General features: G+C 42.5%; 1 protein-coding gene across 9 annotated transcripts in view; it reads left to right on the top strand.

The window, feature by feature from the left end:
* The window catches only part of LOC307180268 (uncharacterized protein), a 524,184-nt gene that overhangs the window by 400,753 nt on the left and 108,862 nt on the right, over window positions 1-14,569 (top strand). For all 9 annotated transcript variants that reach the window (XR_013825710.1, XM_079910429.1, XM_079910422.1 and 6 more), the window contains one exon: window positions 7,567-7,616. Coding sequence is in view for 8 of the 9 variants with exons in the window: in XM_079910429.1 (XP_079766555.1) it covers window positions 7,567-7,616 (50 nt within the window). In the remaining variant the exon portion in view is untranslated. The remainder of the gene's footprint in view (window positions 1-7,566; window positions 7,617-14,569) is intronic.

Raw genomic sequence — 14,569 nt, forward strand, 5'->3', positions numbered from 1 at the left:
TCTAATGAATTGATATGACATTTTTTCATAAATAAGTTGACTGTTTCAGTGAGTCTTCTAGATTCTAGACTGTTTGTCTCTTGTGCTACTATCTTGGTTTCTGTAGCTTCTTTTGTATGTCTTGATATCTGGTAAGTTACACCACTGACATTTGGTCTACTTCAAGATTAACCTGGGCTAATGTAGGCCCTTTGATTTTCTCCCAACTGCCACAAAACTTGAGTGAAGTATTGATAGGGATTGCATTGAACCTGTAAATCAAGCTGGGAAGAATGGGTGCCTTAAAAATATCAGGTGCTCCAATCTAGAAACATGATAGTTTTCTCTGTTTAGGTCTTCTTTAAATTCTCTCAGCATTTTGTGTTGTTTCCCGTGTAAAAGATTTCACATAATTAGACTTATTTCTTGGTATTTGGTGTATTTGATGATGCTGTCAATTATATGTGTGTGTTTCTCTTTCTTTCTTTCCTTGCATTTAAGTTTCAAATTCCTTGTTGTCTGTATCACTTTCAGGTTTTCCTAAATCATGAAAAAAAGCATTTGACCGTCAACTTTGGTCAAGCCAATCATAATTGCAGTAATGGTTAAACGCTTCCTTCACTGTACATTTATCAAGATATACAGACAGCATCCTCAGTCCATCTTCCTTGCATCTCACTTGTTTTTCAAAGTAAATGAGTGAATTTTTATGATGACGGTCCTGCAATGAATCTTTTGTTGTATCTCTTACCAGTTCATGTACACACTATTGTTGGATTAGCCATTATTAAGCATAGCTCTAATCATGGCATTTTCTTATGAGATCTCCATAGTGTTCTAATATTTTCAGTTGTGCCATTACTCCCTTTTTTCCAGCCTTATCTCTGTTTCATCCTCTTGTGTTTCAGACACCAAATCAAACCATCCACCTTTCCACACCTTAGATGAGAAGATGTGACCTTTGTTCATGCTGCTTTACGCTTACGGAATCTCCATCCCTATTTGTCCCTTCTGTATCCCTCCCTCAAGAAACATGTAGGTCACAATTTGGTTTAAAATAAGATGCCTTATGAGCCCTCAACCGAGTATAATTAAGGGCTTCTTTGAAATCATGTAGTACACATTTTTCACTGTTCCCCGTGCACTAACTCGTCTGAGGAGATATTTTCCCCAAAACCGCTTCTGACACTGTCCAGTCCACCTTTGTGTCCCTAACAGTATTCAGTGTCGTCTTTGGCTTGTGGTCAACAGTTAATAAATACACGTTGACTTAAATTTAATTGTAATCAGTGCAAAGAGGAGTCCATCATGCACGATGCAGTCTTTTCTGTGTGAGTTTTGCAAGCCACGGGTTCCTGAGCAAACCTTTTGAAGTACTGGCAAAAAAATAGGCAAAACTCCATTCTGCTGTGGCTAGAGTATCGTTAAAGAATTCTGAACCTTCAGTTTTTTTAAAGCATGTAATTTATGTGCATGATAAAACAGCCCCTTTGTTTCACAAGTCAACATTCTTAATGCAGCCTGTCAGAATGCATTCTCAGTAAATTGCTTTGATGAACATGCCAGCCCAGTTAGTTTCTTTTAAGGGGAAGAGAAGAAAGGGGAAAAAAAAAAAAAACTTTTGCAGCAGAAAAAAAAGAAAGTAAATAGAACAGGTCTAGACTGTACCGCATAGTTTTACATCCAAGATTGCAAATAATATCGTTTCACACTCTCATGAGCCAGGATTCTGCCTCAAAATTTGCAATTCAAAAGCTCTGTTTTTGTTTTATAACAGATATGTGGTTCCGATTTCAGCTTCTGCCTCACGTACCCACCCACGAGCAGGTCCCAAGCAGGCATGGACTTGATATAATTTTAAACGTGCTCCTAGGAAAGCAGTCCTCAGCTTGGCAACCTGAGAGTTCTGGTCCTTGGAGGTGCTCTGCAAACTGTGTCCTGGCGATGCCCAGGACAGGATCTCACCCCTAGGACTCCAGGGACACGATACTGGTTAGTTTTTAACTGACTTTTCTGTATGCAGGACCTGGTATAGCTAAGAGAACCTAGTAAAACTTCCTGTATATATTCTCCTAGAAAATTTAAAACAAAATTCTTGGTTTCCCTCCCCTACCAAGGCTGCTGGCGTTTTCTGTAAAAAAAAAACATATTGAAAATAGAGTAGCAGAGAGATCCATTTGCTGTTTCTGTCTTAAGCGGCGCTTTGGATAAATGGAGACTTAGCCTAACACATGTTAATTCACACAAAAGAGAGCCAGATTGTCTCATTATCAATCTTTATAAGTATGTCGATTGTGTGTGTGTGTACAGATGTTCACATACATGCATTTGGGGAAGATAAGTTGCCGCCTCACTTTGGCGCTAACCAACTACAGAAAGGCTATTGTTTCTTTCAGTTAGCTCCAGTCTCTGCACTAAATGTGGTCAGGCTTAGAGGGAGAGTCTCTGTATTGGAATTCTCCGTAGTTCAGTTGAGTCTTAACTAGTGTTTCCTTGGGCAGAAAGATGAAAATAACGTTTATTAAAGAAAGCTCTGAAATTCTTGTAATACACAATGTCAGATGAAGAGTGACGAGAGATCATCAGTGAATATTGTATTGTGTGTGCACAGTGTGTCACCATGTTTGTCTGTCTGTTTTTCTGCGTTATGTGGCTGTCACTGTCAACCTGACACTTTTTTCCTCCAGGCTTCACGAGGGTCAACAATGCCCTTCCCGTAAAGCAGCTGTCAGAATGTCCTCGCCCTGGTCTGAAAGACATGGCTCAGGATTCCTTTCAAAAGCTTAGAAAGTGGGAGCAGATTTTTGCACCCGATTCGGTACGAATCAGTAGGAGACGTGTCGGGGAGAGAGGAATGGCCTGGGATGCAGGCCGGTGGAAGGAATGGGAGGCCGTGGCCTCCAGGTGCTTCTAGAACCCCCCCAGGTAGCAGACCACACAGGCCCGCCCCTCCCACGGTGGTGCTTTGATCTCTATAGAGTTGTCTTTCATGCCGCCCCAGTTTCTCCAGGAGAAATACACACACCTCCACGAGACACCCAAGGGAAATAGATCAATATAGTCTAACGGTCAAGACTCACACAGGTTGGTCAAACCTGCTGTCTCCTTTCTCTGCTACTGCTCCTCCCTGTGAATGGACCGTTCGCCAGCCCGGTCAGTTCCCTGGGGCAGCCTTTCCATTCTCCAAGGCCGCAAAGCTCCCTCCACTTCCTCGGCCCCCATGCCACACCCAGGCCCACGGATTCCTTACCGCGCAGGATAAGCGTGTGGTAAGGCCCCTCTTTCAATCCCAGGCCCCCTATCCCGAGATGCTCCCCCTCTCACCTGAGGCCGTACAAGCGTTTCCAAGTCTGTCCTCGCTTGACAATTCCCCCTTTTCTCGAAAGCTGTTCTGTGAATGTTTGCGGGCTGATTCTCGGTCCTGGAGGTAGAGAGGGCCAGGAAACAGGATGCAGTCTGGTGTAGGAACTTGCTCGAATTGGTTGAATCTCAGCTGTGTCTCTCTGGAAGGTGGATTTTTTTTTTTTTTTTTTCAGGAGGATCTTGCTTTTCTCAGCGTGAATATAAAATATGTGGTGACTGGAGATGTTTGGTTATCAAGGCTTTGATCTGTCTTGGTCCAGCTCTGTGTGTCCCCGCGTGAGCAGCTATTTCCAAAGGTGGAGACCTGAGACGGGCATCCTGGACCGTAAGGGCCTGGCCTGGACCGTATGCAGTTATTTAAGACTGAACGACCCGTCTCTTTACACTCAGGAAAGCGTGTTTATGTCACGCCAGAGTCCCAAAAGGCGGGGGCCCATCTCTGTTGTTCTGCATTGTGGTTACAGGATCCAGTGTTGGAGCTTTTTGCTCTGATCTTGGGCACATACTCCTTGTATGAATGGATGGATATCCGTGAAGAGATGAGCAAACTGTGGTCTTCTGAAGAAATTATTCTGGTGGGACCAGAAGCAAGGGCAGCCCCACTGCCGCCCCCCGCATTGTGTGGTGGGAGGTACTTCTCCTAGGACAGAGGGATTTCCCATCCCCAGCTGACCCTGAGAGATGCACACGCGGCGGCCGAGATTAGAAGTAAGAGGAGAATCATTGGGCCCCCTTGAGCGGAGGACTCCTTCCCTTTTTTGGCTTCATGGAATTCGGTCCTGGGGACGGAGACAGTTGCAAGGGTGACGTTTGCCGGATCCTGACAGGGTACTGCCTTCCGGTTGCTACTTTGATAAAGGAACGTCAGCTGGGCCAGTCTGTTCCACACACCCAGACTAACTTAACCTGCAGAAAGGTGAGGTTTCGGCACTGGCACTCTAATCCCTTGCTCCGAGCCCCATACAGATTGACTCCCATCCTTCTGTTGTTGGTGTCATTTGCAGCTTGTTACTTTGGTCACGCGAGGCCCATCCTTCCTACTTAGATGCAAGCCCCTGAGGGACAGAGTCAGGGTTTATTCTGCACAGGCCACATGCCTGCTGAAGATAGACCTCGCCCCAGGACGCATGCGTTACATTCATTTTGTTTTCTTCATTGAGGTTAAGTAGTTTGCTTGCAGTGGGCCCCTCATTCAAGGAATTGAGAAAACTTGAGACCTGCATCTATATTCATTTCACAACCAATGTGTGAACATGTGGACGGGTAGCTCCCTGTTCCTCATTCCTTCTTATTTTATTTTTTGTCTTTTTTTTTCTTTTTTTTTTTTACTTTACAATGTTGTGTTAGTTTCTGCTGTATAATGAAGTGAATCAGCTACATGGATACATATAGCCCCTCCTTCTTGGACCTCCGTCCCCCCTCCCCCATCCCATCCATCTAGGTCACCACAGAGCACCAAACTGAGCTCCCTGTGCTTTATAGCAGGTTCCCCCTAGCTCTCTGTTTTACATGTGGTAGCGTATATATGTCAATCTTGATCTCCCCATTCGTCCCACCCTCCCCTTACCGCGCCCACGTCCGCATGTCCATTCCCTACGTCTGCACCTCTGTTCCTGGCCTGCAGTTAGGTTCATCTGTACCGTTTTTCTAGATTCCACGTGCATGCGTTGATATACAGTGTTTGTTTTTCTCTTTCTGGCTTACTTCACTCTGTATGACAGGCTCTAGGTCCATCCACCTCCCTACAACTGACTCACTTTTGTTCCTTTTTCTGGCTGAGTAGTATTCCATGGTATACATGTACCACATCTTCTTTATCCATTCGTCTGCCGATGGACATTTAGGTCCCTGTTCCTCATTTCTGAATATGCCTGTGTGATAGGCACACAGCTTGGCTTAGACCTGACCTTCCATCTAAATGGTTATTTGACATGTCAGTTCTAAGGAGCTTGTTAGGGGCATGGTAATTCTGGACATGGTGCTGCAACAGAGCTTTCTCATAATTCCTTCCACCAGGTTCAGGGGGAACCAGGAAGGGTGTGGTTCCAGTTAGGGAAGGCGTCTGTGGACTGTCTGCCATTTCCGACACCTGGCGTGAGTTGAGGCAGCCTCCGTACCTTCGTCGCCGTCACGGTCAAGTGGGGCTAACATTTATCTTCTTCGAGTTATGCCCTCTTAACATGCTTTGCCTACTCACATGTAGTTAGTATTTGCAACGTGCCTTAAGTTCCTCAGATTCCTGCCCGAAGCAAAGTGTGGCAGAGGACAGAGCTTGGAGAGCTTTGCAAATTTGCAGCTTGGGAACACTTCAAAGCCTGATGATAGCACATGTCTAAGGTGATGGGGAAACGTCTCTGTGTTTCCTTTACATCCCTTTGCTGGGGATTTGGTGTATATGTCATGACTCCATTAAGTTTCCAGGGGTCTCAGATCCTTAAAATGAAAAGGATTGAATAAGATTATTTTTAATATTGCTGCCGTTTGTGGATGCCTGGTTTATTTGGGAACAGTGAAAAGTCCTAACCCTTATCTGCACTGGAGTGTAAAGCATTCGTTCTTATCAGATAACATACAGTTCTCTTTCTGAACCCCGTGGTTTCACGAAATAAGCTGAATTTTCCTTCCTTGACAGAATATTTGAAAACAACCTCTGACCTTAGCAAATGCAATACGGCCAGCATTTGGCTCGGCTATAGAACTGAGACCTGAAGATAAATGATTTTCATTGTTCCATTTAAAAATATTATTTTCCCAGGTGTTTAAACGTAAGCAGTACTATTATGTAATTAAACACAGGTTCGTGAACATTTTCGTATCTTGGATTGTCTGCCGCCTTACAAGATGAGTCATGTCAGATTAGCTATGGTCTGAAGTAAACACGCATAATAAACGATGCATTATTTTGTAGACTTGTATCGAATGTCCCAAGTAGTTTTAGTTACTAATACAACAAACATATTTATCCCATGGTGCAATTTCTCTGTTAGACCCTGGCAAGTGAATTGCTGGGAAGTTTCCGGGCACTCCAGGGGGCTGTGCGCACCATGATTTCATTTCAGCGCGGTTTTGTTTGCTGCTCCAAAACATTACAATCAAAAACCAAGTATACAGGAAACAAGATTCGGACAGTGTTTGTATTCTTGTGTGAATAATGTTAGACACCAAAAGATGCCTGCGAAAGTGGATTACAGACAATCCTGTATATAGTTTTTATATATACACACACACACGTGTAGGTATGTAATTTTATTTACATATGTATTTTGTTTATAACATACAATCACATACATGTTATATATATGATGATATATGATCTCATCTATATACATATAATATTATAGTAAAATAGACAAAACAGAAGACCAGCGATTATTGAAAGCCAGCTCTATTTCCATCTCCACCACCTTGGCGAAAGATCAGTAAGCCCAGTGTCTGTAACTGACATCAGTGCATTGCAAAGGTCAAATCTTCTATCATCCTGCGTTCCTTCGCTACAGGCTCAGTTCTCAGATTCCAGGCCACATCACGTGCACTGAACGCAATGATGAAATGTTTTCTCAAGTGCGGTTTAGTCTGTCACATCCTCTCACTTCCAATACGAGTTAGCATGGACCAAAAGGAAGAGAGATTAATAGAAAGCAGGTTCTCAGGGTTCCAAACCAACGTCAGGACTTTGTATAAAGCTAGAGAAAGAAGCTTTCTAACAGTGATGGTTAAAATTCCGACCTCCAAATATGAATATCTCAAAAAGCAAATGAAAGCTTCAACGACTTGAATCATTTCAGTTCCTAGAAAGGCTGAAATGGCCATTGAGAACTGATTGTTCCAGTTTGGCTGGGGCTGAATTACCATTTGACATTTTAAATTATGCTTCAGGAAGGTAGTTGTAATTCGGTTGCCTAGCAATTTGGTTTTTTAATATAGTCACTTCGTCTTGAAGTTACAGAATGGTGTCCGTGAGAACAGCTGAGAATAAACTTTGACTAGTGACCAAGATAGGAATGAATGATCTTCTATCAATGTTTTCATTTTGTCCCTAAGCCCCATAACATTCTACATTTTAGGAGGTTATTCATTGTATGTTGCATCAGTCCACAGAGTATATGCAAGGGCTACGGTATTCTGAATGGTAATACCGTGTTATTGTCTTAGTCGGTTCAGGCTGTACAATAGAGTACTGTACTCTGGGTGTCTTATAAACAACAGACATTTCTTTTCTCACAGTTCTGGAAGCTGGAAGTCCAGGATCAAGGTGCCAGCAGAGTCGGTGTCCGGTGAGTACGCGCTTCCTGGTTCATAGACGGTCGTCTTCTTACTGTGTCCTCACATGGTAGAAGGTATGAGGGGGCTCTCTGGGGTGTCTTTTAGGGGCACTAATCCCATCATGAGGGTGACACCCTCATGACCTCATCACCTCCCGAAGGACCTAACAGCATCACATGGGGGTTAGGATGTCAACATACAAATGGAGGGTGGGTGGAGACACATTTAGTCAGTAACTGTTACATGTGGTGCTTTCAAAAAAAGGTCCCTCATCATTATCATTATCATTCTGGCACACACAGCCTGTGAGGTAGGGTTGCCTATGGGTTGTCGATATAAACACGAATATTACCAACTGGGAAAATGAGGGAGAGTGTAAATTGGGTTCATCCTCCCACCAGGTACAGTTCAATAGTGTTTCAAGGCTGGGGAAGAAAAAGGAAGGCACAACACTCTGAGATAAAAAATTCTTGCTCCTCCCTTTTTGGCGTTTCACATTAGAAACAACACAATGGGAATATGTTCATTATAAAAAAGTATGTATGTCCCAATGTAAGAAGCTAAATGATGAGGGTCGTTGGTATCTCAAAATAATGGATACATAGGTAGCTCTCCAAAAAGGGATGAAAAAAATATGTGGTTGATTATCTGGAAAAATGTTGCATAAATTCTTTCCTCAACATGAAAAGGGAAGGGCTGTTTCAAGCAGTTAGTGTTCATTAATTCGCTTTTCCCTTTTACAGTGAATTTTTTTAAGTTATTTATTTATTTTTGGTTGCGTTGGGTCTTCGTTGCTGCACACGGGCTTTCTCTGGTTGCGGCGAGCAGGGGCTACTGTTCAGTGTGGTGCACGGGCTTCTCATTGCGATGGCTCCTCTTGTTGTGGAGCACGGGCTCTAGGAACGAGGGCCCAGTAGTTGTGGCTCGCAGGCTGTAGAGCGCAGGCTCAGTAGTTGTGGCGCACCGGCTTAGTTGCTCCGCGGCATGTGGGCTCTTCCCGTGTCCCCTGCGTTGGCAGGCGGATTCTTCACCACTGTGCCACCAGGGAAGTCCTACAATGAATATTTGTTAACTATCTACCGTGTGCCAAGGATTGGGTTAAACATTGGGGAAAAATAGTGAACAAGACAGATTTCCAAACAAACTTCCTATTTCCTCCCTCATGCAATGTGTATTCTCTTGGTACGTGTTAAGCAGACGATTTTTAAAATGTAAGTTACGTATCTGTTACCTGACATGAAGGAGTAACTCGTGTAGACTCGGGGATCAGCGAGTCATTTTTCTTGAGCGCGACACTTGAACTGAGGTCAGAAGGAGGTAAGTGAAGATTTCTGTGTCAAGACCAGGTCACCTAAGCCAGTTCCTTAATCACACAGATGTAGGCAGTGAAGCTCTGAGGTGGCCGAACTTAGTGACGTTACCCTGGGGACTGAGGTCTCAGTTTTCCAGCTCCATTTCCAGCTGAGTTTCTTCCCATCATATCATGTTTTCTCTTCCAACCTACTTAATGCAGGAGAAACAGTTTAAAATGTTTTATTAGATTTTAATTTCTTTGTCTTAAGCTTTGCAGTTTTCATTGGCTTTTCTTCTATGTAGATTTAATTCATGTGTGTTTATCACTTGATTGAATTATTTTAATCCAAGTCCGTTAACCAAATCCTTTAAAAATGGAAAAAGAACCCACTCTCTACCATTTTCTATGACTAACTGCTATCCTGTTAAAATAGCAAAGGAAAATTTGTATCATGGAAGAAAAATCACAGCTCAGAATGAATTTGACCTCCTGAAACACATTTTAGAACACTTAAGTACGTGTGATAGCTCTTTTTGCTTCCTGACAAGAACAAAGACAGATTTATCTAGAGATTTATTAGCAAAACATGCTTTTCTGGCAAAATTAGCCGTGGTCTAACCTTTGAGATTGACAAAATACAAAATACAGCAAGAAATAAAAACACATTGCAGTTAACCTATTGTTTTCAAGATAGAGCATTTTTTAAAATAATCTACAATGCTAGAGACTTAGGCCTCTACTTAAATGTTGGACAATTTAGGGTTCTTCAATGAAAGGATCTTTAGGTCTCATTTAGAAATGAAAACAAACGTGAATTGTAAAAACTAAAATTCTTAAAAACAAAGTTTATAGTTCTACTTTTGTTCCTTCTAGCCATGTTAAATGGTAAGCTTAGTTGAATTTGAAAGAGAAAAAAATTGATACGGTAAATGTCTTACACACTCTTCTGCCACCAGGAATTGCTTAAGACTAGAGAGTGAATGAAGAGGACGAAAGATCCTAATTGTCCTGTTTCTGGACTGACAGTTTTAGTGCATGTAATTATTTTTTGCTCCGTGAAAATTTGATTGCCAACTGAGGCTGAAATGATGTTGCGTACAGAGTGGGCAAACATCTCATCAGCGTTTATTCTTGGTAAGACTGTATCTTCATCCAAATGCACGACAACAATGCCAGAAATATAGCAGTCTTTGGTTATTGTGTGAGTGTTAGAATCCTTCTGGATCAAACAGCGTCTATTCTGAGTCTGGATAGGAACTATCTAGGTGCTCTTCCAGAAAGTCAGTTTATTTCCCCTGGATGGGAAATAAAGGAGAAAAACACACACCCGGGGAAAGTGAACCACACATGCAGTAGACGTATGCGTCCTCTGACCTACTCTACAGCTCAGTCTTAGCAGGGAGGTCAGCCTGACCTTGATGCCTGGATCCTGTTTGTGCCCAGCAAAGGAATGACACGTAGCTAGGAATCATACGTGGTGTTTCATCTCTCATTTTCCTGGAGAGGAAGAATCATGGTCTTTCCCTGGAATTGCAGTTGAGGAGTGAGTCGGCTTTGGGTGAGGAAAAACGCACTGAGCTAAGATTCTAGAATCTGAAAAGCACGATTTCTAGAGTGTTGGTGCCTGCTTGTATAACGGCTTGTTCAATTCGTGTTACCCTCCCAGAAGGACAAGGAGAAGGACAGTAGTCAAGCAGAGAAAGTCCACTTTTATCAAGTTTACCTGTTTTACTGGGGTGTCAGGTTAAAAAAAAAAAAGAATTCTATAATTTTTTAAAGTTTGAAAACAACGGTCCGTGGATTAGCCGGGGTTAGACACGATGCTGTTTTCATTGGAACAAGGATGGGTCGTGTCTGCATCCCGCCCTCCGAAAGCTCACAGTCTGTTGCAGAAGAGATACACAGTTGAGTCTCATTTTTTGTAGGTTCCGTATTTGCAGGCTGGTCTTACTTACATTATTTGCAACCCAAATCAATACTTACAGCATGTTTGCAGTTATCCATGGACGTGCACAGTGGTAAAAGTGTTGAGTTCAGTGCCGCCCACGTCCCTAGCTGAGGTCAGTGCTCTGCCCTTTTCAGCTGTCCTACTATAAACAGGTGTCCTTTACATGGTCTAAAAAGTTGTTTGCATTTTTGTCCTTTTGGTTGATGATTTTGCTGCCTAAAATGACGTTGGGTGTGGTGATGAAGTACTGAGGTAGTGTTCCTCAGCGTAAGAAGTTTGTGACGTGTCTTAGAGAGAAAATAGGTGTTGGAAAAGCTTCATTCAGGGTTGACTTGTAGTGCGGATGGACGTGCGTTCAACGTTAGTGTATCCGCAATATATATTCAATAAGGTGTCTTTAAACAGAAGCACACGTAAAACACATATAAAACAAAGTTGTATATGGGCAGTGGATGAAAATGTGACCAGATGCTTATAGGCACGTACCCCTGTATTTCCTGTAGGAGCGATGGTTCAGTATTTGCTAATTCAGTATTTGTGGTGACGTATGGAATACTACTACCACGGAGAATGCGAGTTGACTCTGTGTGTGTGTATAGGCATGTTATTGTGCTACAGGAAGCACACATAGGTGTCATGAGAACACACAGAAGAGCCACATCTAGAGAAGCAAGGGCTGTGTGAGGCCCCAGCATCACTGTCCTTCATGGCCATAAGAACACAGCTGTAGAAGATGGTCTCCTTTCTTTGGTGACCGTGGCCTATCTGTAGTTTGATTCTTCCGCCTGCTGAGAAGTTACTTGAGCAGTAACCACTGTCTGGCTTGTTCTGGTCTGCTGATAGCTAAACGATAAAAAGGAGATTAAAATATTCTCTTGAATACCATCATGCCAAAGGTTTTACATAGATACAGAGTTGTTTTGGAGCAAAGGCCTTTTGAAAGATATTACAGGTGCCACATCTGACCAAAGTTAGATTAGTTTCACTTTGAACATATTAACGCAAAGAGGCAAACAAAATGGTGCCTCGTAGCAACTCGTTTCCTTTTTTCCAGTGTTCCCTTTGTCTAGTACATTATCTGCCCGAGAAGCAGAATGATGTTTTGAAACTATGAATTGGGGAGGAGGGAGGGGTGAACAGGCGGAGCACAGAGGCACTTCAGGGCAGGGAGATGACTCTGTATGACGCTCTCACGGTGGACACATGCCGTTGTGCATTCGTCCAAACCTGTGGACTGTACACCACTAAGGGTGAACCCTAATGTAAACTGTGGATTCGGGTGATGATGATGTGTCGGTACGGGTTCATCGGCTGTAGCAGATGTACCCTCTGGAGGGGGGTGTGGACAATGGGGGAGGCTGTGCATATGTGGGGGGCAGGGGGCGTATGGGAACTCTCTGTGCCTTCCCCTCCATTTTGCTGTGAACCTAAAACTCCTCTAAAAACAAAGTCTAATATATATAGTGTAATATATAACATATATACGTACGTAGATTATGTATATCAGGTCAGGCAACTCCCTTGTTTATAAATCTTCCATTATCCCTAAAGGAAAGTCTATATTTCTTAGCGTAACTCGGCCAGAAGTTGATCAGACCACATCTTTTATCATTATCCTTCTGTCATTAGCAGACACAGATAAAGATGTCGTGAGACGTAAAGCTTACATTATTTTTAAAAAGAATATAAAACTAAAAAATCTGAATTTAGGCGCAGGGCCTTAGAAGAGAAGGGGCCTTCCAAAGATTCATTAGTTTTACAGCAAATTCAATACCCGTCATTAATCCACCGCCCAACTGGCATTCCTTTTGTGCACTGAAGAGGCCAAACCCATTCCCCACTCAGAGAGCTCATAATAGGTCAAAGTTGCATCTTCCTCATCACTCATCTGCTGGAACTGTCACCTTTTCAGAGAGATGGTGCCCTGGGTTCCGTGACTAAGGTAGTCACACACCACCCCATCGTATTACCCTGTGTAATCCTTGCACACTCTGGAACGGCATTCCGTTCCATTCCATTCATGACATTGTAGTACATATATTAATTTGAAATGGTCAAATACAGGTTGAATGAATGAATGAATACAGGAAGGAATGAACCTATCTGTACTTGACAATAAAGAGCATATCAGGACAGTGTTACATGCCAGAAATCTAAGGATCAGCCTGTGATAACATTCGTAAACCCATTGATGAGAATGGTCACTGATGACAAAGTTAAAACAATGAACTTCCCTCCCTGCTGCACAGAAACAGACATCTGAAAAAGACATTTTAATAAGATTCCTCAGTTAAATCAAAAGTGCTTCCTCCTTTCTTAATCTGAGAGAGAGAGCTAACCTTTTGCCTCAGGTGGCAAAAGAACAGAAGCTTTCCAAGCACAGTCAGATTAAGAGAAGTGTTCTGTTATCACCAAAAGGTTTAAACCATCGCATAAAAATGCTAGCCACTAAAAACCTTAAAAGTTTGAAAAGGATTAGAAAAAAAAAAAAGAATTCACTTAGGAAAGGTACTTAGATAAAAAGGTTTTGTATATCCAAATAACACTCCAAAAAATGCATTAGAAATACTGCATTCATGGTACCAAGCAAAATACTTACATTCCCAGGAGTAAACTTACTTACAAGTACTAGGAATGAAAAATATGAAGAAGAAATCCATATAGCTAAAGAAGAGTGAAGTGCTTCAGAAACTGGAGGCATAAGTGGTCGCTGAGACGCCTCAATACGGTAGAAATGTTCCTACGCCCTAAATTACTTTCCAAAAGTTCAGAACGACCCCAGCCAGATTCCCTTTGTTGACTTCTAAAATTCACCTGGAGTGAAAGAACAGCCAGAAACATACCGAAGGGAGAGATGATGGGGCATTGGAACACAGAGGACTATACAATAGAAACAATAATAAACACATGCTGGAATAGACAGGTAACAGAAACAAGGGTATGGTAACAATGGAAGCAGTAGCTCGTAAAGCTGGCATTCCACATCTCTCCTGAAAAGATGGATTATTCTAATGCAAACTGGATGCCTATCTCACGCCACACGGCGAAATGCATTGTAGATAGATTTTCAAAACTTACACATAGTAAACAAAACTTTAACACTACCAGAAAAACCAAAAAAAAAAAGCAAAACCATGGGTGACTTCTGTAATGTTCTGTCAAGGAAAGTATTCTCAGGTGTGACAATTAGAAATGAAAGTGTAAAGGAAAAACATGATATTTTATTTATTCTGTATGCAAAATGCAGTCCATAAAAATTCAAATGACACAGTTCCCTGGAAAGAAATGGTCATACATCAATAAGCAAAAAACTGATATCTTGAGCTTCCCTGGTGGCTCAGTGGTTGAGAGTCCGCCTGCCGATGCGGGGGACACGGGTTCGTGCCCCGGTCCGGGAAGATCCCACATGCCGCGGAGCGGCTGGGCCCGTGAGCCATGGCTGCTGAGCCTGCGCGTCCGGAGCCTGTGCTCCGCAACGGGAGAGGCCACAACAGTGAGAGGCCCGCGTACCGCAAAAAAAAAAACAAAAAAAAAACTGATATCTTACTGGCCCCTCAAAATAGCCTTCACAACCAACAAAACAAAAATGAATAAAGACGTGAACAGGCAATTTCCAGAATAAGACAAAAAATAGCCAGTAAACATATAAAATAATCAAACCTCACTGCTATCCCTCCTGCCAAAAAATAATTTTGCAAGATTTTACTTTTTTTCCTATTATT

The sequence above is a fragment of the Stenella coeruleoalba genome (genome assembly GCF_951394435.1).
Source record: "Stenella coeruleoalba genome assembly, chromosome: X".
Lineage (NCBI taxonomy): Eukaryota > Metazoa > Chordata > Mammalia > Artiodactyla > Delphinidae > Stenella > Stenella coeruleoalba.